The 25,648-nt window shown below is 39.0% G+C and overlaps 1 protein-coding gene across 2 annotated transcripts in view; it reads right to left on the reverse strand.

The window, feature by feature from the left end:
• Positions 1-25,648, reverse strand: part of C2cd6 (C2 calcium dependent domain containing 6) — a 103,415-nt gene that overhangs the window by 33,519 nt on the left and 44,248 nt on the right. Inside the window, exons 12-13 of one of the 2 annotated variants that reach the window (XM_031367593.1) lie at positions 17,785-17,822; positions 16,260-16,556 (exon numbers count right to left, since the gene is read on the reverse strand). In XM_031367593.1, coding sequence (XP_031223453.1) covers positions 16,260-16,556; positions 17,785-17,822 — 335 coding nt within the window. The remainder of the gene's footprint in view (positions 1-16,259; positions 16,557-17,784; positions 17,823-25,648) is intronic. The other variant, XM_031367594.1, reaches the window with a different exon arrangement.

Raw genomic sequence — 25,648 nt, forward strand, 5'->3', positions numbered from 1 at the left:
AAGACTGTTAAATTGATTGTAGTTTTATATCAAACAACTTTTATAATACTTATTTTTATTGTTATAATCTATAAATTTTAAGAAATATGACAAAAAGGATATTGTAGGTATTGAAGGGGGGTCTCTGGGAGGAGCAGTGGTACAAAGGGGAACCAAGAATGTGATTCAATTATATTTAATTGAAATATGTTTTTAAATGTTAACAAATTCAGATAAATTGAAATCATGTAACTTTTCTCATCATAATGCAATGAAAGTTTTAAAAAAAAGAAAATATCTAATTAAAAAAATAGCTATCAGCTCTGAGTAAAAGGATGGAAGAATGTATTCCAAGCAATTGTACCAAAGAAGCAAGCAGGTGTAGCCACTTTAAAGTCTGAAAAGAATAGACATCAAGCCAAAACTATAAGAAGAGGTAGGACTGGGCACTACATTTTCATCAAGGTAAAAACCCACTAAGAAGATATTGCACCAAACACAAGGGCATCTATGTTTATAAAAGAAACATTACTACATCTAAAATCGTATATTGACCTTCATACAATGATAGTGAATACTCTGTTCTTACCATTAGACAGGTAGGCCATACAGACAAAAACTAACAAATTCTGGAGTTAAATATGTCACAAAGCAAATGGCCCTACCCTCTCAGCAGCTTGTGGACCTTCCTTCAAAAGGAACCACATATCTGGACACAGCAAGCCTCAACAAATACAAGAATACTGAAATAACACCTGCATCTACCATATATTAAAGTCAGGTATCAGCAAAAGTGACTTTATAAATTTATGAAAGCTGAACAACTCAGGACTCAATGAAAAATGGATCAAGAAAGAAATTAAGGAAATTAAAAACTTTTCATTTCCTCAGCAGAAAAGCTAAATCTGATTTTTAAAAAAATAAAATGGGAAGTAGTTTTGAACTCATTGGCACAGGAAAGGAGTTTTGGAACAAGACACCTGTAGCACAGGCACAGAAATCATGATGCGAGACCTCCCGAAACTGAAATGCTTCTGTATGGCAAAGGGAACCAGTCAGGCACAGCAGCAGGCTATTGGATTGGAAAGAATCTATACCAATTACACATCTGATAGAAGGGTGATGTCTAAAATATATCAAGAATTTTTCAAAACCCTGGACATCAAGAAATCAAAACAATTAAAAATGAGGTACAGATATGAGTTCTCAGAAGATGAAATACAAATATCTAACTAATACTCAAAGAATTGTTTAATATCCTTAATTATCAGGGAAATGCAAATCAAAACCACCTTGAGTTTTATCTTACACCAGTCAGTTTGGCCAAGATTAATAAAACAATGACAGCTCATGTTGGCAAGGGTAACACTCAGCATTACCTCTTGGATGCTCACCTCAGGACTCTATAAGCATTCCACAAAAACCTTCATAGCCATGCATATCAGTGCAGCTGTCCTATTACAGTAGTCAGGAAATAGAACTGGTCAAGATGTCTATCAACGATGACATAAAGAAAATGTGGCACACATATATGCAATGGAACCTTATTCATTCACAAGTTAAAATGGACCCATGGCATTCGCAGGAAAATGATTGGAACTGGAAATTGTGTCTGCTGGATCTAGTAAGACAAATTCAGTAAGACACATATCATATGTTTTCTCTCATACACAGAACCTAGATTAAAAATCATCTACATATAAAAAATGCTAAGTAAAAGCCAGAAACAAAATGCTATATATCCATAAAGCTTTGTTTGTATTAAGTATTCAGAAAGGACAGGTCCTTAGAAACAATGCAGAGTGGCAATTTTCAGGGCCTTGGGGGATGAGCAAACACATGGATAAAGCTGTTTTCTCTAGTTGAAATAATTCCCAACGAGGAATGATGGATAGAGGCTTTCTTCTAGAAGCATGCCAGCAGATTGGGATGAAGTCCTTCGTTCCTAAAAGTAGACACCCACAAAAATCTATCTCTTGTGCTTTGGAAATCCATTTCCTGTGTATGTACTGAAAACGGATCCTCCAAGATTCTCTCTTCCTAGGTGAAATCTAGAACATTAGTGGAGTAACTAGAGCTCCTGCAACTGCAGCTGCTTTCAAGTCAACAGTCAACACTCTCCTACCTTCGTCTCACACACATCTGATCTTCATGCCTAATTCCTTCTGGGACAAAGTAAATAGCTGGCCTGTTATCAAAATCTGAGTATGGATTCCTGGGCATCTCACATTTCCCTCCAAGCCCAACTGCCAAGAACACTCAGTTCATTGCACTGGCATCTAAAATGGCCACTATTTCCCATGCCTGCTGGTACTTTGTCATAATAGAATTGCCTAAACAGTAGTTATAATATATAGTTTAATGGATCTCTTCTTTCATCTCCTAATGAGAGTGTCCTCCATTTAGGGACTAAGAACTTCAAACCTATAGAATCTAGAGTCCTATGATAATAAAAATTATCCAGATGATGGGTTGCCAGATGAAACACAGGAAGCTCAATTAAACTAGCTTTCAGGTAAACAATATATTAAAAGTATGTCCCAAATATTGGATGAGACAAATTGTTCATCTGAAGCACAACCAGATTTCTTATTTCTATTTCCTAATTCTACAACAGCCCCAACAAGTGAGCCACTGGGAATGAGTCTAATTGGGCACTTTTGTTTTCTTTCTTAGACTCATGTACTCTACTGATAGGAATTACACATGTGTATAAAGAACTGTGTACCTGGCAAGGTATAGTCTGTGAATCGCCACTGTACAGTCTGAACAGGTCATTTCACAACTCATCACTTACTATGTTTTTAAAGATAAGGTCGCATGTAGCTCACGGTCACCTCTAAAGTGTTTTGTAGCTGAGTATGACCTTGTACTTTTTCTCTCTCTGCCTTAGGCTCCAGTGAGTGCTGAGATTACAGACATGGTGCCCACTTCTGTACCTTCTTCACCATCAGTTGGGTCTGATTAAACATTATATGATATCATGAGATACTGGACCTCACCCTGCAAGCAATACCAATGTTGATGAGTTCAAAAGAAACTAAAAGAATATCCATTCTTAAAATATTATTTGTAGCCAGGCAGTGGTGGCGCACGCTTTTAATCCCAGCACTTGGGAGGCAGAGGCAGGTGGATTTCTGAGCTCGAGGCCAGCCTGGTCTCTAGAGTGAGTTCCAGGTCAGCCAGGGCTACACAAAGAAACCCCTTTCGAAAAACCAAAAAAAAAAAAAAAATTATTTGTATGTGTTAAAATAAATTATCAATACTTTCAAGGAGGGAAAAGTTCTCAAATAATAAACCTATGTCTGGTGACCAGCTCTATCCTTCAAGAGACAACATGGTCTTGAGAGGTTCCACATTGCTCATTGTTGCTGCCAGATGAGACATCAGACAGAGTTAACAGCTAACTCAACTTTGATAAATAAGAATGGGACTGCTGAGCACCTGCAAATCTCTTTGTAGAAACACTTGCTACTTCATTACTTCATCTATGGTGTCATTCTTGCAGAATCTGATGACAAAAGGTAAGTGCCATTAGCTGGCTGTCTTTTGTGTAGCTGCCTACTTAATAGCTGTCCCATGGTAGACAGTTGTTAAATGCATTACCCTCAGACTTTGTGCTCATTCCACTGTGTGCCATTCACATGTCTCTACTTCCAGACTCTTTGACTTTTGTCTTCTAATATTCTTTTCTCCAAGACTTCCTAATTGGCTGCCAGGATATCTGTCATGACTCACAGGTTTCTATATAGTGAAATCTTACTAAATTCCCAATAGTATTTGCCACTGGGTCAAGAATGGTAAATGAAATCAGACACTGGAGATAAGGGAAACTTGAATGTTATGTAGTTTTATTTATTTTTATTTTTAAAAGACTCATAAAAATAATGAAATGGAAATAATATATTAAGTCCTCTTAGGACTTTATCATATAGAAGGACTCAAGAACCCCACAGTCCCATGATTACTGCCATCAGTGCACCCAGGCATAGTGGGGAAAGTGTCCATATAGAAGACTGAAGAGTTCTTTGTGGCACTGGGATAGCAGCTCAGTAGTAAAGTACTTGCCTCACAAGCATGAGAATTTTAATTCAATCCTCAAACCCCAATAAAAATTCTGGGCATAATGGTGTGGACTTGTAATCCCAGCACTGGGGAGGTAGCAATAGATGGGTCCTTTGGGCCTGCTTGCCAGCCACCCAGCCTACTTGGTGAGTTCTAGGCCAATGAGAGAGGCTTTGTCTCAAAGGAGGTGGATGTTCCTGAGTGACATCCGAGGCTATCATCTGACTTCTACACACGCATGCACAAGCATACACAAGCTTTTGTACACGATCTTACACACATATGTGCATGAGTATATGTATACAAAAATTTAAAGAGTCGTAATATTGTGCCAAATATGTAACCTTTCATAAATTTTTGGAAAGTCAAGTATGACATATTTTGCCTAGAAAATAGTTTCCAAGACTCTGTCAAACAACTTAATTTTTTCTCTTTGTCTATCCCTGTGAAAAGAATGAGATTTTTTTCCATTTGCCACAACATGAACTAGCCTAAAATACATTGTTTTAAATGTATCTAATCTAGACACAAAGAAAGGTATCATATGATCTCACTTGATGTGAAATCTAAAAAATAAAAATTCTAATATACAGAGATAGAGGACAAAACAGTGGTTATGGGGATGGAGCATGCATATACAGGCAGAGAATTTAAAAATAGTAGAAATGAATGATTAACATGGCAGAAATCTAAAGTACAACATACAAAGTAAATACTAACAAAACTATACTGCAGGGGCCAGAGAGATGACTCAGGGGATTAGAGCATGGAGCGCCTCCTGAGCAAAGAGGGAGGGTATGCTCCTCCTAAGCATAGGAGGAGCCCTCCAAAGCCCACCCCCAAAGTGATACATTTCCTCCATCAAGAACAACCTCCTAACAGTATTACTCCCTTTGGGATAAGCATATCCAAACCACCACATTCCACTCCCTGGTTCCCATAGGCTTGCTCAAACACATGAGTCTAAGGAGGTCCATACCTAACTATAGCATAATGTAAAATATGTTTAGTCCAACTTCAAAAATCCCCATAGTTTATTACAGTCTCATGCAGATCACATACTTCTAACATATCATGGCACAAGATATACATTACCATTCCAAAATGTCATAGCAAGGAAATACTGGACCAAAGCAAGACCTAAAACTAGCAGGTCAGACTCCAAACTCTGTCTCCATGTCCAGTTTCAGAGCACTCTTCAGATCTCCAAGTTACTGGTTAACTGTCGTTGGCAGATGTAGCATTCAACAGCAACAAGCTTCATTCTCTTGGGCTGGTTCCACTCTCTGTTAGCAGCTTTCCTCTGCAGGCATCCCACGGCTCTGACATCTTGGCATATCTAAGGCAACTTCACTGTTACAGCTTCTTGTTCCAATGTCTGGGATCCACATATGATCTTTTGGGCCCCTCCAAAGGGTCTGAGTCATTTCTCCAGCTCTGCCCTCTGTAGCACTCTAGGGTCTGGTTGACTCCACTCCAATGCTGCTACTGTTCTTGGTGATCATCCCATGGTACTGGCATCTCCAATTATCTGAGTGTTCTGCTACAACTAGGCATCACCAATAGCCTCTCACAGGCTCTCTTTCCCGACCTCTCACAGTGCCAAGTCTCAGCTGCTCTCCTTGACCCCTTCATGCCTTCAAAACCAGCACTACCTGGGTGATTCTTACACATTTCCAAGTCCAAGTACAGCACAAGGTACAACATTGGCTAACTCTGGAACACAGCTGCTTTGTGCTCTCAGGAAACACAATCCAGAAGACTTCAACTTAGTGATGCTGGTCTCTTGGTTTTTTTTTTTTTAGGATTTATTTATTATTATACATAAGTACACTGTAGCTGACTTCAGACACTCCAGAAGAGGGAATCAGATCTCATTATGGGTGGTTGTGAGCCACCATGTGGTTGCTGGGATTTGAACTCAGGACCTTTGGAAGAGCAGTCAGTGCTCTTACCCGCTGAACCATCTTGCCAGCCCAATGTTGGTCTCTTCTTAATCACCACTAATTTCTTAGATCCATCTAACCAGCATCAATTGTCCCAGTAGTTCCTTCTATTCTTGACTCTAAACCCAGAGCCACATGACCTAAGCTACTGAATTCTGTTGCTTGCTGGAGCTGAAACTTGGTCCCTTGTTCTATTACATCAGCAGCAGCTTTCTGTTTTCCAACTCTTTCACTGCTTTAAGCTTGGCTTTCCTGGAACTTGCTCTGTAGATTGAACTTGAACTCACAAGAGCTGCATGGCCCTATCTCCTGAATGCTGAGATCAAAGGCACGTACCTCCATATCTGGACTTAAGCTTTTGTTTACATGGATATTGCTCTGTTACAGGCTGACCTTGAACTCAGAGATCTGCTTGCTCTGCCTCCTGGAATTAAAGGCATGTGCCACCATGCCTGGACCTAAGCTTTTCATTATAGATCTTAAGTTGAAAACTGAGAATAGCCATCATAATCAATCCCTTGTCAATTTGACACATAATCATATCTCCTTATGACCAAATAAAAATAATAACTGGGTCATAATAATGCCTAATGTGATAAAAAAAAACTCTCCCTCACACAACAGCACATGCTTATGTTTAGCTGGGTGGGATCTTCCGCTGAGGTGACCACTCACTTAATTCCACTTAATATCCCTAAACATAGGATTTACTTCATTCTACTTCCTGGTGTCCCTTTATTCCTGGAACCATACATTTTGTATTTTTCCTTTCTAAGCTTGCTGTGCTTGATCAAATCACTCTTCATGAAAGTAAACCAGAAGGCAAAGTCTTCTGGGCTTCAAGATTTCCTTTGTTAATGCAATTAATATAAATCTCTTTACCTTCCTAGCACAGGAAAACTCTTTGGACAAGGACAAAAAGCAACATTCTTCACCAAAACATTGTAAAAACAATCTCCAGCGTTCAAGTCAACTAAAGTGCTAGTGTCTTCCATGTGCCTATGAAGATGGGTGGCTTATTAAGTCCCACTTAAACATCCCTCGATTCCCAGATCCAAAGTCTCAAAGTCCACATTCCTCCAAACAAAGACATTGTCAGGCCTATCAGAGCAATACACTGGACCAACTTCTGTCTTAGTTAGGGTTTCCATTGCCATGAAAAAGCACCATGGTCAAGACAACTTTATAAAGGCAAACATTTATAATTAAAATTGGAGCTCGCTTACAATTTCAGAGGTTTAGCTCATTATCATCATAGCAGGAAGCATGACAGCATGCAGGCAGACGTGGTGCTGGAGGAGTTGAGAGTTCTGCTTTTTGATTCAAAGGCAACTGGCATTCTCAAGCAACTAGGAGGAAGCTCTCTTCCACTATGAGCAGCTCCTTCTGAGCATAGGAGGAGACCTCCAAAGCCTATAGTGACACACTTCCTCAAACAAGGCCACATGTCCTAACAGTACCACTTCCTATGGGCCAAGCATATTCAAACCACCACACCCAAAATCCACAAGATGGCTTATAGCTGTCCTAACACCTGTTCCATGGGATCTGACACCCTCTTCTGACCTTAACAGGCACCAAGCATGAAACACACACACACACACACACACACACACACACACACACACACAAAAGCAGAACATTCATATACATAAAGTTAAATAGAAAAAACCTGGATGCCTTTAAAAACAAAATGATATACTGCATATGAGATCCATGCTGAGTAGATTTTAGCTACTCTTTCCACAAAGAGGTAATTATATGTGTATGTTAAGTGCTTCATATAGTAAACTTTTTACTTTCTATATATGTCCCAAAACATTATATTATATACTGTAAACATATATGATGAAAAACTACATGTAATGTAATGGCATGAATGTTAATTAGCTTAGTTTAATTGTTATATATACACAAAACCCTTATATGCTAAAGCATATAAACATGTTTGTCACCCAAACCTTAATGAGACTGGAAAACTATCAAATGACAGAAAGAAGAGACTTTTGGTGAGAAAAAAAAATCACTCAATGTGTGAGGAACCAAGTACATGTAATATTGACTTCTCACTACAATAGAGGGCAGCCAAAGGGCAATGGAGTGGAAACAGCTCCAGAAACAAACACTGTCAACCAAAAATTAAGTATCTAGTAAAACTATTCTTTAAAAACATTTTGAGGGGAACTGATGAGATGGCTCAGCAGTTAAGAGCACCGATTGCTCTTCCAGAGGTCCTGAGTTCAAGTCTCAGCAACCACATGGTGGCTCATAACTATCTGTAATGGGATTTGATGCCCTCTTCTGGTGTGCATGAAGAGAAGGACAGGGTACTCATATATATAAACAAACAAACAAACATTATGAGAAAGCCATAGTCTTAGATTAAAAACAACAGCAACAAAATCCCACCCAAAAATCAGGTTCACATTTCTTCCCAAAATGAAGGTCAGCTACATTTCAGTGAATCAGGCACTGTAGATAAAACACAGTTTATCTCAGGCCGGGCGTTTGTGGCGCACGCCTTTAATCCCAGCACTTGGGAGGCAGAGGCAGGTGGATTTCTGAGTTCGGGGCCAGCCTGGTCAACAGAGTGAGTTCCAGAATAGCCAGAGCTACACAGAGAAACCCTGTCTCAAAAAACCAAAAAAGAAAGAGAGAGAGAGAGAGAGAGAGAGAGAGATAGAGAGAGAGAGGGAGAGGGAGAGGGAGAGGGAGAGGGAGAGGGAGAGGGAGAGAGAGAGAGAGAAAGAGAAAGGGGTATCCTATGGCAGTGTCCAGAGAGGAAATGATGTAATTATAATCTCAAAAGATAAAAACAAAATTTTAAAAACAAATTTTTTTCTAAAAAATAAGACAAGACATGGCCAATAAACAGTGGATAAAATGTTGTCGCTTACAGAAACTTCAAGTGGCAATGTCTAGAGGACTATTGGATAGACAAGTGTTTCTTCACTCTTAGCTTCACTATGGTGAAGCTCGAGAGAGGAAACTGTGGACATGTATAAATTTAGAGTTCATCTGTACCAAAGGTACAACTGACAAGATGAAAGACTAGCATTTATCCTGGTTAATTATCTGGGTAGACCAATCTCCAAGTTCGGCAAATTCCAGCATCCTGTGGAGTCATCAAGTATATTTTTTAAAAAAAAATCTTTAGTATCAAGAGAGAGCACTCTTTTAAAATCAGATTGCTTTACACTGAAGGAAATTGCAATCTGGTAGACCCATTGTTGTTGAATCAGCCAAGATGTGGCCTATGAGCCTAAAGACAACAGATAGACTAAACACTGTATGTATAAGAAGGAAGCAAAGAAAGGGGAGGGGAGGAAAGGTTCAATTCTAGTACATATTGCTAGAGAATGTTTTTCTTTAGCACTGTTACGTGTTGGATATGAACTGTTTCCCAAAATGCTTGTATGTTCAAGGCATGGTCAGTCTTCAGCTAGCAGCTCCAATCACTGAGAGGTACTTATATCATGAAAACTCTGATCTAATCAGCGAATTGATCCGTGTATCCATTCATACCTGAATGGAGTATTCTGAGGTGATGGAAACTGTGGGAATGGGGCCTGACTAAGGACAGTTGCTGGGGCATGCTTTTCAAGGGTAGATCTCTTCTCTGAACTCACTCGTCTTGGCTTCCTGGCTGCTAGGAGGTAAGTAGTCTCATAAATGACATGAGACTCAGACCTAAAGCAGCAGGCAACTCTGGGCCTCCAGGACTATAAGCCAAGTACATGTTTTCTCTTTTATTTTTCTCAGGTACTTTGTCAAAGCAATGAAAACAAGACTAACACACATTGTACTTGCTTTGTGTGCTTGCTATAATAAATTACCACGTATTTGGTGACTTGAAACAATCACATTTATTTTCTCACACTTCTGAATGTCAGAAGTCCAAAACCAGTTTTACTAGGTTGAAATCAAGAGAAGGAGGGTTGTGCTTCCTCTGGAAGCTGGGAAGAATGGATGGAGGAAATCCATTCTTGCATCAACCAGCTTCTGGTGAAAGAGATGTTCCTTGACTCCAAATCCCACTGCTCCATCTTCACATCACTTGCTCCTTGAGTGTCTGTTCCCATCTGACTCTTACAAGGATATTATGATGGCATTTAGGCCCACCTTGGTAGCCTACCATTATTTCCCACCTTAGCATCTTAATCACATCGGCAAAGCCTTTGCCATATGAGATTAACATTTACAGGACCCAGAGATCAGGACTTGTTATCTTTAGGGATCACTAGTCAGTTTACTACAGCATATTTAAATTCAAGTAGTTGCCCCTTAGTTTCCATTGGCGATTGGTTCCAGGACCCTCATAGTATACTAGAATCCTCAAATAGTCAAGTCCCTTACAGAGAATAAGATGGTGTTTGCATATAACCTGTGCATATCTTGCTAAGTACTTATAGCACTCAAAATATTAAACTATAAAAATATTGTTATATGCACTTGCATAGGGGAAACATACATTGCATAAGACGCATTTTGTAAAACAATTTTAATGTGCAGTTGGCTGGATATGCACATGTGACATACACCTATGGAAAGATGATTAATATTCACATACTAGATATCTTTAATAAAGACTCTAAGCTGTTATAATAGAAGTGCTTCCTTTCCTACTATAAACTTGTGGAGAGGGAGCGACTCTGAGACAGCATAGAGTCCAGGGCTCAGTCATTCCAGGATCTTAAGTGGTACCAGTCTTCAGCCTTTTCCAATAAGGCACCAGACATGAAGGAGCCGTGTTGGGATGACGAACTCCAGGACAGCATTTTTTTTCAGTTGATATTGGGTGAAACAGAACTTCCCAGAGAAGTATAGACTATGAAACAAGTTCTTGAGAGTAAAAATGTTTCCAGACATTAAGTTTTGGGATAGTTGCTATGTAACTATTTAGAAATGGGTACCAAGAGATAAATTGCTAAAGTAACAGAACCCTAAAATGTGGAATTTGTTTGGAAGCTACATCTTGGGGAAAAAATGGAAAATCCAAAAGAAAACAGTATGAGAAAGATGTGAAAGTGATTTTTACTAGAAACTAAACAATATCATGGTAACAAAGTCTGGCGGCTCTCTTACTAGTCTCATGGCAGACACAACTGGAGTATCTGGCTAAGAGTTCTAGGTTTCATGCTGAAAGCGTATAAAGTTAGCTAGAAGAGGGACTGTTGTTTCTTGAAGCAACATTCACAGTAAACAACCCTGAACCACACTTTGCTGGTGTTGGAAAATATACCACATATATGTCTAGTCAATGAGTCTCAAAGTAAGAAATTATCTTTCTAGTCTATGAGTTTCAAAGTAAGAAATGATCTCATGGCAGAAAGAAAGCAAATCTAGGGCATTGCTAGTCAAATCTGATTTCAGGGCCAAGATAACAAGGCTTTAACATTATTTAAAACCAAAAAAAGGATGTTATCGGATGCCTAACATACATTATTTGGAGAATATTAGGTGGCAACTTAGGCTCTGTCTTCTAGACAAACTCCTCAACACTTCAGGCTATTTTGCCACAACCACTGAAAGCAAAGCCCAAGGAAATGCAAGCCTGTCTTAAAAACATATGGGGGTGTGATAGTTGACTATTAAAAATAATTAGTTACATAAGAAACCCACACTTTAAATGAATTATAGTATCTCACACCGAAATAGTTTAAAGTGAGTAGAACTACTTAAATCTACAATGTCCTCCATAAAAAGACACAGAACCCAGACACTGGACTATATAAAGTCATTTCTTATAAAAAAAATTAAAAGCATACAGCCAAGACCCAAGGCCACCATCACAAATGTGAAATGATCACATTTTACTCTACTGTTGAGATGCTGAGGGGTTTCCAGCTTGCAGAACATACAAATTCTGTTCCTGAGTCACTACTGTGTGTGGAGGACAGATAACTGAGAGCAGCCATACTTAAGGAGCTTGTCACTTGTTAAACCAGGGGGTTTAAATGTTAAAATTATTTATTTCCAGCCTGTGTCTCTTAAAAGTATCAGCGTGAGACTGAGGATCTGAGAAGGAAGGGGAAATGGTTTACATGTAACGGGGATGCTAATTGCTGGGAAGTCAATCTATGTATGGCACCTTATATTCTAATATGGTCCCCAACGACAATGCTTCTCAAGGTTTAATCAGTCTGGGAGGCAGTGGAAGTGAACCTAGACTACGTTTAAGCCTAAGCCTTATAAACTCCTATGGCTTCTGCTTTTGTGTTTTAGAATGCCTGGCTTGCCACATAAGAAGTTCAGATGCCTTGTTGGAGGAGTACATGGAGGGGCCATATGAAGACCGCCATGCAGTGTGTGAGGAGTAGATAATGCCAGACATTATGGAGGGAGGAGGCACAGAAGAACATAGCAAGTGAGGGAGAGAATGTGAGAATGACTGTCAGTCACCTAAGTGAGCTGCCATGAGTTCCAGCCCAGTCAAGTGTGTAAATGATTTTAAGTCCATACAACATCCGAGATCTTAGGAAGCAGAACTGCCCAACTAAGCACAATCAACTCCACTGGACACAGAGAGAGGAAGGAAGAAGGGGCTGTTTTCAGCCACTAATGCTTGGAGTGACTTCTTATGCAGCAATAAATGACTTACCACACGCAAACTGAATGCTTTAGGAGTTAGACTGAATATACCACATAAAGAGCAAACTATAGACCATGGCAAACTCCAGACTTTTTTTTTCCTTTTCTAGACAAGGTCTCTCTGTGTAGTCTTAGCTGTCTTGGAACTGCTCTGTAGACCAGGCTGGCTTCAAATTTATAGAGATCTGCCTGCCTCTGCCTCTCAGTGCTAGGACTAAAGGCACCCACCAATGCCACCCAGCAAAACTTCAGACTTTTAAATGACTAATATTCCTAAGTTAAAAAGGATTCATTCTGAAATTTAAGAAAAACCTCCAACTCTTCAAAAGCGAAATGTATTCACAGGAGGAAAATAAAAATGACTACTAAGCACTAAATTTTTCATTACTTAAAGGACCATTAATATTTAAATGTTTTTATTGAAAATATAAAAAAGCATTAAAGAATATTCTACATCATAAAAATTTCAGAGACTAAATCCAAGTATAATTTTTAAAGTGCTAAGTCATAAAAGATACTGTGTGTGTGAGTTTGTGTGTGCAGTGTGTGTGTGAGTGTGTATGTGTGTGTGAGAGTATACGTGTGTATGTGTGTATATGTGTGTGTTCTTCTTTTTAGTGTTAGAAGGAAGGAACTAAGAACATGATTGGAGGAGTAAAGTAGTCATCAATGTATTACCCAGCTGTGAACCTTGTAAGCTACAGTAACAGCAACCCTGCAAAGATATACCCACTGGAACAATAATGGCACGTTATAGGAGGAATCACCCACTTTATGATTTAAAAAATTTGATCCATAAATTGAAACTCACACCTGATGCTGATCTTGGGACCAAGATCACCTACAGAGATCATAGGTCCTAGCAGAGACTCTATACTAATATTATAAGTGGATAGAGTATTAAACCAATGCCTATATATAGTCACATAATGACTTATTATTATACCTATAAATTACTACATTTAAATGTATAAATACAATGAAGGTATTTCAGCCTTCATTGAAGAAGTTTCTTTTTGTAGTGTATGGTGATTAACACAGAGAGGTAAAACTGGTCAAGGTACATAGAAAATGAAACTAGAATGTTCAGTCCTAAATAGGATATTGCTATCACTTCCCCCTCCTCCCAAGGCTCAAGGATCATTCTGCAAGAGAAGATGGGACGATTAAGAGTCAGAGTGGATGCAAACAAAAAATAATGTTTTTAGGACACAACCGAGAAGTTGTACCATGGTACCTATTTAGGATTTCAAACCCCAAAAGACTGCCAAGGAGCCAATTCCAATGAACTCACACTAGGGTCTCTCTTATTCAAGCTCGAACTTGGGCTCCCCACCAACCCTGACACAGCAGGCAGGGAGGCAAGGCCCTGAGCCCTCAGCAGAACAAGGTTTTATAGGAAATGCCAAGTAAGCGAGGGGGTTTCCAGCCTGACAAGCATCTAATGGAATGACTATTGTGAGTTGACAGGTGGGTGCTCTGAAGCAAGACCATGAGCAATCACAAACAGTCTGAAAGTACATGTGGAACTATCAGACTCATCTTGATTGGCTGTTGCTAGGGAGTAACTCTGGGGTATGGGCCAGGGACAAGCCTAGGGGTCCTTCCTGGTACTTGGATGCAGCTTGGGTTCAGCTGCTCGTCAAGTTCTCAGGCTCTTTTCCTTTTAAAATGGAGGCAGATCCCAAGATGGAGTAGGTTTGGCCTTTCAACAGATAACTTATGCCAGTTCAAATCAGACCAAGATTCCACCCTAGAAGACAGATAAGCATGAAGTCCTACCCTAGCTAATGAGCAATTGGAAACTGATAGCTTCAGAGAGAGGGAGAGTCAGATTTCTTTAAGCGCCTTGTAAGCTGACCATGTTCCAGTAGGAATCCTCACATTGACTGAAGAGTACACTAGCAGTGCAAATTATACTTGATGTATTTAACAAAATAAAAAAAGAGTACACAGCATTGGAAGGGTATAGACATGGGGGGAATTGGGGGAAGGGTAAATATGATCAAAATCTATTATATAAACATTTCAAAGAACTAACTCAAATAAAAAATGAATTTGATTCAAGTATGAAAAGTAAGAAATATATACATATGCATAACAAAGATTGAAAGAACTAAAATTGTTAGAGTGGTAAGAGAATTATAACTACTTGTATTTAGTTTGTCTTTTATTTGTTTGGGTTTTGGGGTTTTTTTTATTGTTGTTGTCGTTGTTTTTTAAAGACAGGGTTTTGTTTTTCTGTATAGCTCTGGCTGTCCTGGAACTCACTCTACAAGACCAAGCTGGGCTTGAACTTACAGAGATCAACCTGCCTCTACAGCCTGAGTGCTGAGTCTAAAGGTGTGTGTCATTGTTACCTAGTTTAGCTTATCTTTGATGTTTACATTTTCCAAACTTTTTTATGAGCATGTATTACCTTTTCAGCAAGTAAATAACATTATCCAATTTATATCTCTTTAAGCTATTTATTAATTAAGAATAAGTTCCCAGGGATGGCGAGATGGCTCAGCGATTAAGATCCTTGACCATTCTTCCAGAAGTCCTGAGTTCAATTCCCAGCAACCACATGGTGGCTCACAACCATCTGTAATGGGATCCAATCCCTCTTCTGGTTGTGTATGAAGTGTACTCAAATACATAAACTAAATAAATTTTTTTAAAAGGACACGTTATTTAATATAACTATACCTTTTGAAATTTCAGAGGGAATTTAGCTATGGTTTGAATCCATAAAAGGATGAGGAGATAGAGCTAAACACAGGAATGTCAAAAGCCAGGGTACTAGGGAAAAAACCTTGCTGAGGTCTCTAACTCCTCCCAGCTGCCACTTTTTTGTTGTTGTCTCCTTAGTTTTCTTTTATTCACTTTACATCCAGACTACAGCCCCCCTCTTCTTGTTTCAGTCCCCCCTCCTATTTCTCAGACCACTTCTCAGAGAAGGGGAGTCAACCCTCCCTGGGTCCCACCTAGCCTGGGGCATCTCAGTCCCAGCAAGTCCAGGCATATCCTCTCCCACTGAGGCCCAACCAGGCAGGCCAGGCAGGGGGAAGGGGATGCAATGGCTGCAGTAAAGGAAGGAGGATGCTGACAAAGGCTTTATTAGTGTACCTTACATTTACACTTGGAGTCTGAAACAAGGGAATAATGTGCTATGTTTTGTAAGACATCAATTTTTTAAAATTCTACTAAAATAATTTCTCAGGCTTTTACATGTCTCTTGAATTTATATTTGTAATTGTTAGTAAATTTTTAGCAGGATCACACACTAATGTAGGGGGATTACTATTTGCAGTATTACAATTTGTACTACTGACAGTTTGCTTTTCTTTCAAAGGATTTCCCCCTTAATTGATCAGTACACACAGAGTAAGAACACTTAATATATTTAGACACATTTCTACTTAGAGGTATTTGAATAACTTTGAATTTATTGGTATTTAGTAGATTTTAAAAATAATTACTTTGAGTTTTCCTGTCTGAAGCTTTGCTGGGGGGGAGACTCACTTTAGTTGAGCTGCTGTTGGATCTTCCCTTTGAAAGCCACCTTTTCACTTCAACTCTCAGGAGCCCACACTAGCCCTCTTCCTTTCGGTTGGTACCTCATTCTGTTGGAGAGAGACCTAAATTCCTTCTCCTTATTCTCTCAGGATTTATGGGTAAATGTCTCAACTTTACCTCTTGTACAGATGAGCTTATTTTTAAAATGCTTGGATGTTTGGGTACTAGTTCTTCGTCCGATGAAAATACTATACTTTTCCTCTCTTCGTGTGGCCTGTCTTCTGGCTCAGAGATCTTTTGTAAACGTGGCATTTCATCTTCTTCTATTATCTGCAGGCTGTGAATAGGGGGCAGCAGAACATCTTCCAACAGCGTGGATTCACTATTGTTAGCCAAAGATGACTCTGAATGATTTTGGTCTAACAGCTTTAAAACTGGTATGACCCGGCCTTCCTTATCACCATAATCCACCAGCCAAAAAAAAAAAAAAAAAAAGAGGAACAGAATAAATTTAATCAATCATTATTCACTAGTGAGTTTTTAAAATCAATAAATCAATTATGTCTGTCCCTTACATAGTACCATTGATATTTGTAAGTCATTATATTCCTCAAGAAGACACTGAGAAATCTTATAGTTGGCCTGAGCATAGATCATTATCTGAAATGTGATAAAGCAGTTGTTTATGAAGCAATGGCTTGCATAAGTCTGGACTGCATAAATTGGCAACGTGTTAAGGAAATCTGGGGGCTGATGTCTTACTGTCACACTATCGATATTACCAATGTCACGAAGGAAGGTAAACTTTAGTACCAAAATATCACAATTACATCATAAAATAAAGGAAATGTAATAGTAGAATAATACAAAGAAAAGGAAAATGAAGACTAGCTTCTTGAACTAAATGCACTCAATGTTATACAATGTTATACAAAAGTTTCTATGCTTCCCCAACTTATTTCTTTCACTTGGGGGAAAACAGTACATGCTGATTCTTCAACTGACTTTTTGCAGTCACAGAACCAGTATGGAAATAATTAAGTAGCATCAGAAAGCAGAAACAAAGTTTTTATTCTTTACTGATGTACATAGGGATTTATTCCTTAATAGAATGAAAAATGATTATTGAGATAATTCCATTTTTACTGATTTCTATTATTAAATGTATATTGTTAGGTTCACATTGTGATGAGCAATTCTGGTGCTTAGGTCATCTGCTCTTCAGATCTTAAGTAAAATTTCAAGGGCTTTCCCTTTTCTTCATCAACATTGTTGACTCCTTCTCCTTGCTATACTTTCTAAATTGTTACTGTTTTGTGCTTAAGTCTGTTTCCATAGAGCAATTTAATTTGAAACTATCTAATAGTATAAATAGTGCTGTAACAAAAATAACTGAATAACTTTAGGGATGCTTTTTAAGTTTTACTTGTAACTGTTCTACTTATATTCCATCTCTTTATAGAATAGTGACTATTAGAAATTCTCTTGTGGCTGGAGAGTGGTTAAGAGCACTGGCTGCCTTTGTAGAGAACATAGGTTCAATTCCCAGCACCCACTTGGTAGCCCACAACCATCTACAACTCCGGTTCCCAGAAAGATCCAGTGTCTTCTTTTACCTCTGTAGGAACCAGGCATGAATATGCATGCCTGAGCCACACAGGCAAAATGCAAGAGAACATGAAGGAAGAAGAAATTCTCTTACCTCATTTGAAAGAGCTTCAGATTTTCTGTGATGAATATCTGTTTTAAAAAAAATATGAGGTCTCTGTTTTATTTAAATAACATTGCATTACTTACATATATATATATATATATATATATATATATATATATATACTGATGAACTATGATTGTAATTTTTCTCTCTTCAAATAAAGGATAACTTAAAGCAGTTATTCAAACATGAACACTACCTTAGTGAAAACATGGTGACAAGCCTCTGGGAAGATTGGGGGGAGGCAGGCAGATGAGAAATGAGAAGGGGTATAGAAATAAGAATGAATTGGTGTGTAGCCTTTATATTGTTCCCTAAGTCCCTGGGCCATTTTACACCCCACCAACAATGTACAAGGTTTTCCATTTCACCACAGCCTGACCAACACTTGTTACCTTTTGATGTTTTGGTAACAACCATCTGACCAGGTATAAGATGATATTTTATTATAGCTTTGATTTACATTGAACTGGTAATTACTGATGCTGAACATTAGTTTTCCTCTTTGTAGAGATTTGTATGTAAGTCCCTGAGCCATTTTTAATCAGGTTATTTACATTGATTTGTTGTTGTTAGTGAATTGAAGGATTCTTTATGGCATTTGGGTATTAGCCACTTACCAGATTCATGCTTTGCAGAACTTCTGGCCCATTTTGTACTTGCCTTTTACTCACTGTCTGCTGCTGTCAGGGACTCTTTAGCCAGATATAGGCCAGCTGTTTTTGTGTTTGGACTTGTGCTTTCACTGTCTCATTAAAGGAATTATCATCATTGAACTCTTCTCATATATCACCTGCAAATCTTATAGTTTCAAGCCTCATGTTTTATATTTTTAATTCTCTTTAATTCACTTTCTTTTTTTTAGATAGCTCATGAGAAGAATGAGGCGGGTTTTCACATGATTTTGTATTGTGCACCTTTGTCAGATTTCTTTATTAGTTCTAACATGTTTTTCTTGTAGAGTCTTTAGGGTGCTGTACATCTAAAATCATGCCCTGTGCTGTCAAACTGCTTTCTACATGGCTGTGTCTGTCCCCACAGATTACTGCTGCTCTCAGCCTTGGTAGGAGAAGCTTCTTTTTTGCAGCTGGCAGCAGACAGTGCAGAAACTGAGTAGGGTCACAGCACTCAGAATAAGTGACTGCTGCGTGCTCAGCCCTAAGTGGGACGCGCACATCACACCCTTGGGGAAGAGTGTGGGACATAGAGTAGAAAGACATTCAGATGGTGAGGAGGAGCACCATGGGATGCATATTCTGGATAGGACGTGTCCATTCCACCCATGAAATCACAGTAGGAGTAGGGGAGAGTCTCATGAGGTTCTGCCCCTAGCTGAGGCGCTGTTGCTATTGATGACTGCTAGAGAAGAGGCAGCCATTTTTCTTTGGATGTGTGGCTGCTGGTAGACTGCCTATGTTCCAGTGGACAGTGCTATGCACACATGCACACAGACAGCACCCATGGGGCTCATGGGTTATTAAATAAGAAACAATGACATGAAGTTGGGAAGGAAAGTGCTGGGGATCCAGAGAGAGAAAGGGAGCACTTAGGTTGGATATAAAACCAAGATATACCATATACATGTGAAAATATCAACACAAAGTAATGAGGATATAATGTATATAATGAACATATACATGGTAAATGAAACTATCAAAAGATAGAGAGATCCTAAAAATGCCAGATCATGTCCCATAAAAACAAAATGGTGCCATCTTCCTTTCTGAGCTGGATGACAGTTATCCCTTTTTCTTGACTACTCGCTCTATTAGGACTTCTAGTATTATGCTCAATACAAGAATCAAGGAAGGACACCCTCGCCTTGTTCCAAGTTCAGAGAAAAACTATACATTAAAAAATTGGGAGAGGGGTCAGGCATAGTGGCACATGGGAGCCAGAGGCTAGTGGACTGCTTTGAGTTTAAGGCCAGCTAGCCTGGTCAACATAGTGGGTTTTTTCTTTCTTTTTTAGATTTATTTTTTATTGTATGTAGACGAGTGTCTTCCTGAATGCATGACTATACATGGTGTCTGTGCCTGTTGCATGGGGAGATCAGAAGAGGGTGTTGAATTCCCTGGAACTGGAGTTACAGATGGTTGTAAGCCACCATGTAGGTCCTCTGCAAGAGCAACAAAAACCCTTAAACTTCTGAATCATCTCTCTAGCCACACTTTTATTTTTTCCTAGTCTAGCTCAATCTGTCAATTTTATTTACATTTTTAAACTTAGCTTTATTGATTTTTTTTCAATTCTCTAACTGAAAAACAAAAATCTACTATGATCTTTATTTCCTATAACTTTGAAATTATCTCCTGTTCTAGTTCTTGGTGGTATGAAGTTAAGTTTTTAAATTTTAGGTCTTTTTAAAAAATACATTTTTTACTTTTAATTGTGCATATGTATGTGTCTATACATATGTATCCTGGTGCCTATGGAGACCAGAGGCACTGGATCTCCCAGCAGCTGGAGTAAAAGGCACGTGTGAGCTGTCTGACACCAACTCTGCAAGAGTATCAGGCACTCTGACCCATGGAGCCCCAGATCATCTTTCTATGGAAGCCTTTATTGCCATTAAAAAACAACAACAACAACAAAAACCTGACCTTTTACTATAAACATCCCTTTTAGGCATTGCTTTTGCTTCAGTGAGTGTATTTAGGGGTGTTTCTAATTTTTCTTTACATTGATTCTGTGTTTTACTGGCTAACTATTTTTTTTTTTTTTTTTTTTTTTTGGTTTTTTCGAGACAGGGTTTCTCTCTGTAACCCCGGCTGTCCTGGTACTCACTATGTAGACCAGGCTGGCCTCGAACTCGGAAATCCGCCTGCCTCCGCCTCCCAAGTGCTAGGATTAAAGGCGTGCGCCACCACCGCCCGGCTTCTGGCTAACTATTAAATGTAAAAATTTAAAGGCCTACATAGTGAGAATTTTCATTTTCTTCTGCTGACAGTTCTAACTGCATTCCACTGTAATTGGAAAAATATTTGGTATGATATAAACCAAAGGTATGACATAAACCACTGTCAATTTGTTGGCTTGTTTAGTGACCTCTACTTTGAAGAATATTCTATGAACTCCTGAGGATAGTCTACATTGTTCTCTAGAATCTTCTACATACATCCATTTGGGCTATAGATAAGTCAATTTGCTCTACAGTGCTACGACATTCTCTTTTGTTAATTCCATCTTGTTGTACTATTATTATAGAAGTCCAGTTTCCCATTATTTTTGTGTTGTTACCTGTTCCTCCTTTTATCCTCTTTTGCATATCATTAAGTTCTCTGACACTGGTTGCATATATTTACAATTATCTCTTCTTGGTGCATTGACCCCCTTTGTCATCATATAATGAACTTAGTCTCCTTTAAAGTTTGACTAATATTTTTATGATACAAGCACAGCTACCCCAGTCTCTTGGCTACCACTTGTGTGGATTTGGACTCATGTTGTCAGGCATAAAGGCAAGCACCTTTACTTGGAGACTCATCTTGATGGGCCCAATTTCCTTGTTACTTTGTGTTGATATTTTCACATAAGAGAAAAGAGTCATTTCTTTTTGTTGTTAAGTACTAGCATTGTACAGCAAACCTTCACCAATCTGCCTGGTTAGAGATTCTGCTGCCTCTTAAAATTTTTCTTTTAAGTTCAAACTATCTTTGTTCTCAAAGACCCTAGGTATTAGATCACCAGTGCACCTAGACAAGCAAGACAAGAGCCAGTGCCCCAGTCTGTCTATGGGAAGAATCAGAATATTGGCTTCAAACTCTTGATTCCTCTTGCGCTATCGCCTCAAGTGACTATATTACAGGCATGAGCAACCATGCATAGTACATTTTTTTATTCTTAATGTGTCTCAAGCATCTAGAGTATGCTAAGTCTTAACAGTGTTCTGATAAGAGGCGAGACAGAGCCCATGTCTTAGCATGTCCTCAGAAAAATCAAAATATTAACTTATGATCTTATTTTTTGACCTCCACAGTAGGTGTCTTAAGTACGTCTAGCAGATAAAATAGAGCAGGTGTTGTGTTCACTCAGCATTTGGGAGCCTGCCGGTTAGCTTCTGGATTTCTTGTAAAAAGGAATTGTTTTATATACTGTTGGAATTGGAGTATCTGTAGAAGGCCAGAAAGGTCTCAGGGCTCATGTCTTGGTGAGTTCTTCCCTCAGCTCATTTTTTTCTAGCTGTGGTGTGTCAGCTCTAAAATAAATAATAACAAATTATTTTATGGATGTGGAGCATAAGAAGTAAATAGCGAGGTTGGGGATTTAGCTCAGTGGTAGAGTGCCTGCCTAGCAAGCACAAAGCCCTGGGTTCTGTACTCAGCTCTGAAAAAAAAGAAAAAAAAAATGTAAGAAGTAAATAGCGGCTCTGCTTCGTCCGCTTGCCTTGTGGGTCTGAGCAACTGCTAAGATCCTTGGACGTCCATTCACAGCTGCTGCCAACCATTGTTGGGAGTTGGACTACAGATTAGAGAAAACCAAAAAGACCTGGACAACCTGACGGGACCAGACAGGAGGCAGAGGCCTCACAAGTCGCAGAGTGACAGGGACAGGATCCTCTCAACTTCTGTCTACACCTAGGAGTGAAGGCAGTGGATCGGCAACCCTCTCTGCCCCTTCCCTGCAAGTGGAGAGCCTGCCTTCAGGGAGTGCTTTAACCCAGGGACTCTGGTGAGATCCGCCATTTTCTCTCTGGTGATTTTCTAAGGTGGGACCAGCCGAGAGGCACAGGCCTCACAAGTCTCAGGGCAGCCTGGTCAGGGATCCTTTCCACCTCAGACCATATCTAGGAGGGATAACAGACCCACAGCCCTCTCTGTAACTTTCCTGCAAGTGTAGATCCTGTCTACAGGGTATGCTCTGACACCAGGACTCAGGACGGACAACTGATCAACAGCCATCTGCGCCTGGGATTTACGAGAGGAGAACTGATCTCCCAGAAGTGCTGACACAGGCTTACAGACCCACAGGAGGAACAAGCTCTAGTCAGAGGCAGCAAGAACACCTAACACCAGAGACTAACAGATGGAGAAAGGCAAACGCAAGAATCCTACCAACAGAAAACAAGACTATTTGGCTTCATCAGAACCTAGTACTCCCACCACAGCAAGTTCTGGATATCCCAAAACACTGGAAAAGCAAGATTTGGATCTAAAATCATATCACACAATGGTGCTAGAGGAATTTAAGAAGGACATGAATAACTCCCTTAAAGAAATAGAGGAGAACACAGGTAAAGAGGTACAAAACCTTAAAGAGGAAACAAAAAATATTCATAAAGAATTGCAGGAGATCACGAGTAAACAAGTAGAAGCTCTTAAAGAGGAAACACAAAAATCCCTTAAAGAATTACAGGAAAACACAAACAAACAGGTGAAGGAATTGAGCAAAACCATTCAGTACCTAAAAATGGAAGTCGAAACAATAAAGAAATCACAAAAAGAGACAACTCTGGAGTTGGAAATCTTAGGAAATAAGTCAGGAAACATAGATGCAAGCATCACGAACAGAATATAAGAGATAGAAGAGAGAATCTCAGGGGCAGAAGATACCATAGAAAACATCGACATGGCTGGGCGGTGGTGGCCAGCCTGGTCTACAGAGTGAGTTCCAGGACAGCCAGGTCTACACAGAGAAACCCTGTCTCGAAAAACCAAAAAAGAAAAAGGAAAAGAAAAAGAAAAAGAAAACATTGACACAACAGTCAAAGAAAATGCAAAATGCTAAAAGCTCCTAACCCAAAACATCCAGGAAATCCAGGACACAATGAGAAGACCAAATCTAAGGATAATAGGTATAGAAGAGAGTGAAGACCTTCAACTTAAAGGGTTAGTAAATGTCTTCAACAAAATTATAGAAGAAAACTTCCCTAACCTAAAGAAAGAGATGCCCATGAACATACAAGAAGCCTATAGAACTCCAAATAGACTGGACCAGAAAAGAAATTCCTCCCGCCACATAATAGTCAAAACACCAAATGCACAAAACAAAGAAAGCAGTAAGGGAAAAAGGTCAAGTAACATATAAAGGCAGGCTTATCAGAACTACACCAGACTTCTCACCAGAGACTATGAAAGCTAGAAGATCCTGGGCAGATGTTACACAGACCCTAAGAAAACACAAATGCCAGCCTAGACTACTATACCCAGCAAAACTCTCAATCACCATAGATGGAGAAACCAAAGTATTCAATAACAAAATGAAATTCACATGATATATTTCCACAAATCCAGCCCTTCAAAGGGTACTAAATGGAAAACTCCAACACAAGGACGGGAACTACATCTCTGAAAAAGCAAAAGTGTAATTTTCCAAAAAAAACTAAAAGAAGATAGCAACATGAACGGAATTCCAACTCTAACAACAAAAATAACAGGAAGCAACAATTCCTTTTCCTTAATATTTATTAATATCAACACTCAATTCCCCAATAAAAAGACATAGACTATCAGATTGGGTACGTACACAGGACCCAACATTTTGTTGCATACAGGAAACCCACCTCAGTGACAAAGACAGATACTGCCTCAGAATAAAAGGCTGGAAAACAATTTTCCAAGCCAATAGTCCCAAGAAAAAAGCTGAAGTAGCCATTCTAATATCGAATAAAATTGACTTTCACCCTAAAGTGATCAAAAAAGATAAGGAGGGACACTTCATATTCATCAAAGGTATGATCTACCAAGATGAACTCTCAATTCTGAACCTCTATGCTCCAAATGCAAGGGCATCTACATTCATAAAAGAAACTTTACTAAAGCTCAAAGCACACATTGCACAGCACACAATAATAGTGGGAGATTTCAACACCCCACTCTCTGCAATGGACAGATCATAGAAACAGAAACTAAACAAAGACACAGTGAGACTAACAGAAGTTATGAAATAGATGTATTTAAGATATATCTATAGAACTTTCTATCCTAAAACAAAAGGATATACCTTCTTCTCAGCACTTCATGGTACCTTCTCCAAAACTGACCATATAATTGGTCACAAATCAGGCCTCAACAGATACAAGAAGATTGAAATAATTCCTTGTATCCTATCAGATCACCATGGACTAAGGCTGCTCCTCAATAACAACATAAACAATAGAATACCCACATACACGTGGAAGCTTAACAACACTCTACTCATGATAACTTGGTCAAGAAAGAAGTAAAGAAAGAAATTAAAGACCTTCTAGAGTTTAATGAAAATGAAGCCACAATATACCCAAACTTATGGGACACAATGAAAGCAGTCCTAAGAGGAAAACTAATAGCTTTAAGTGCCTCCAAAAAGAAACTGGAGAGAGCATACACCAGCAATTTGACAGCACACCAGAAAGCACTAGAACTAAAAGAAGCAAATTCACCCAAGAGGAGTCAAAGGCAGGAAATAATCAAACTCAGGGCTGAAATCAACCAAATAGAAACCAAAAGAACCAGGAGCTTGTTCTTTGAGAAAATCAACAAAATAGATAAACCCTTAGCCAGACTAACTAGAGGGCACAGAGACAGTATCCTAATTAACAAGATCAGAAATGAAAAGGAAGATATAACAACAGACACTGAGGAAATCCAAAAACTCATGAGATCAGGATCTACAAAAGCCTATACTCAACAAAACTGGAAAACCTGGATGAAATGGACAATTTTCTAGACAGATACCAGGTACCAAAGTTAAATCAAGATCAGATCAACAATCTAAACAGTCCCATATCTGCTAATGAAATAGAAACAGTCATTAATAGTCTCCCAACCAAAAAAAGCCCAGGACCAGATGGGTTTAGTGTGGAATTTTATCAAACCTTCAAAGAAGACCTAATACCAATACTCTTCAAACTATTCCACAAAATAGAAACAGA

The sequence above is a fragment of the Mastomys coucha genome, unplaced genomic scaffold, assembly GCF_008632895.1.
Source record: "Mastomys coucha isolate ucsf_1 unplaced genomic scaffold, UCSF_Mcou_1 pScaffold14, whole genome shotgun sequence".
Classification (NCBI taxonomy): domain Eukaryota; kingdom Metazoa; phylum Chordata; class Mammalia; order Rodentia; family Muridae; genus Mastomys; species Mastomys coucha.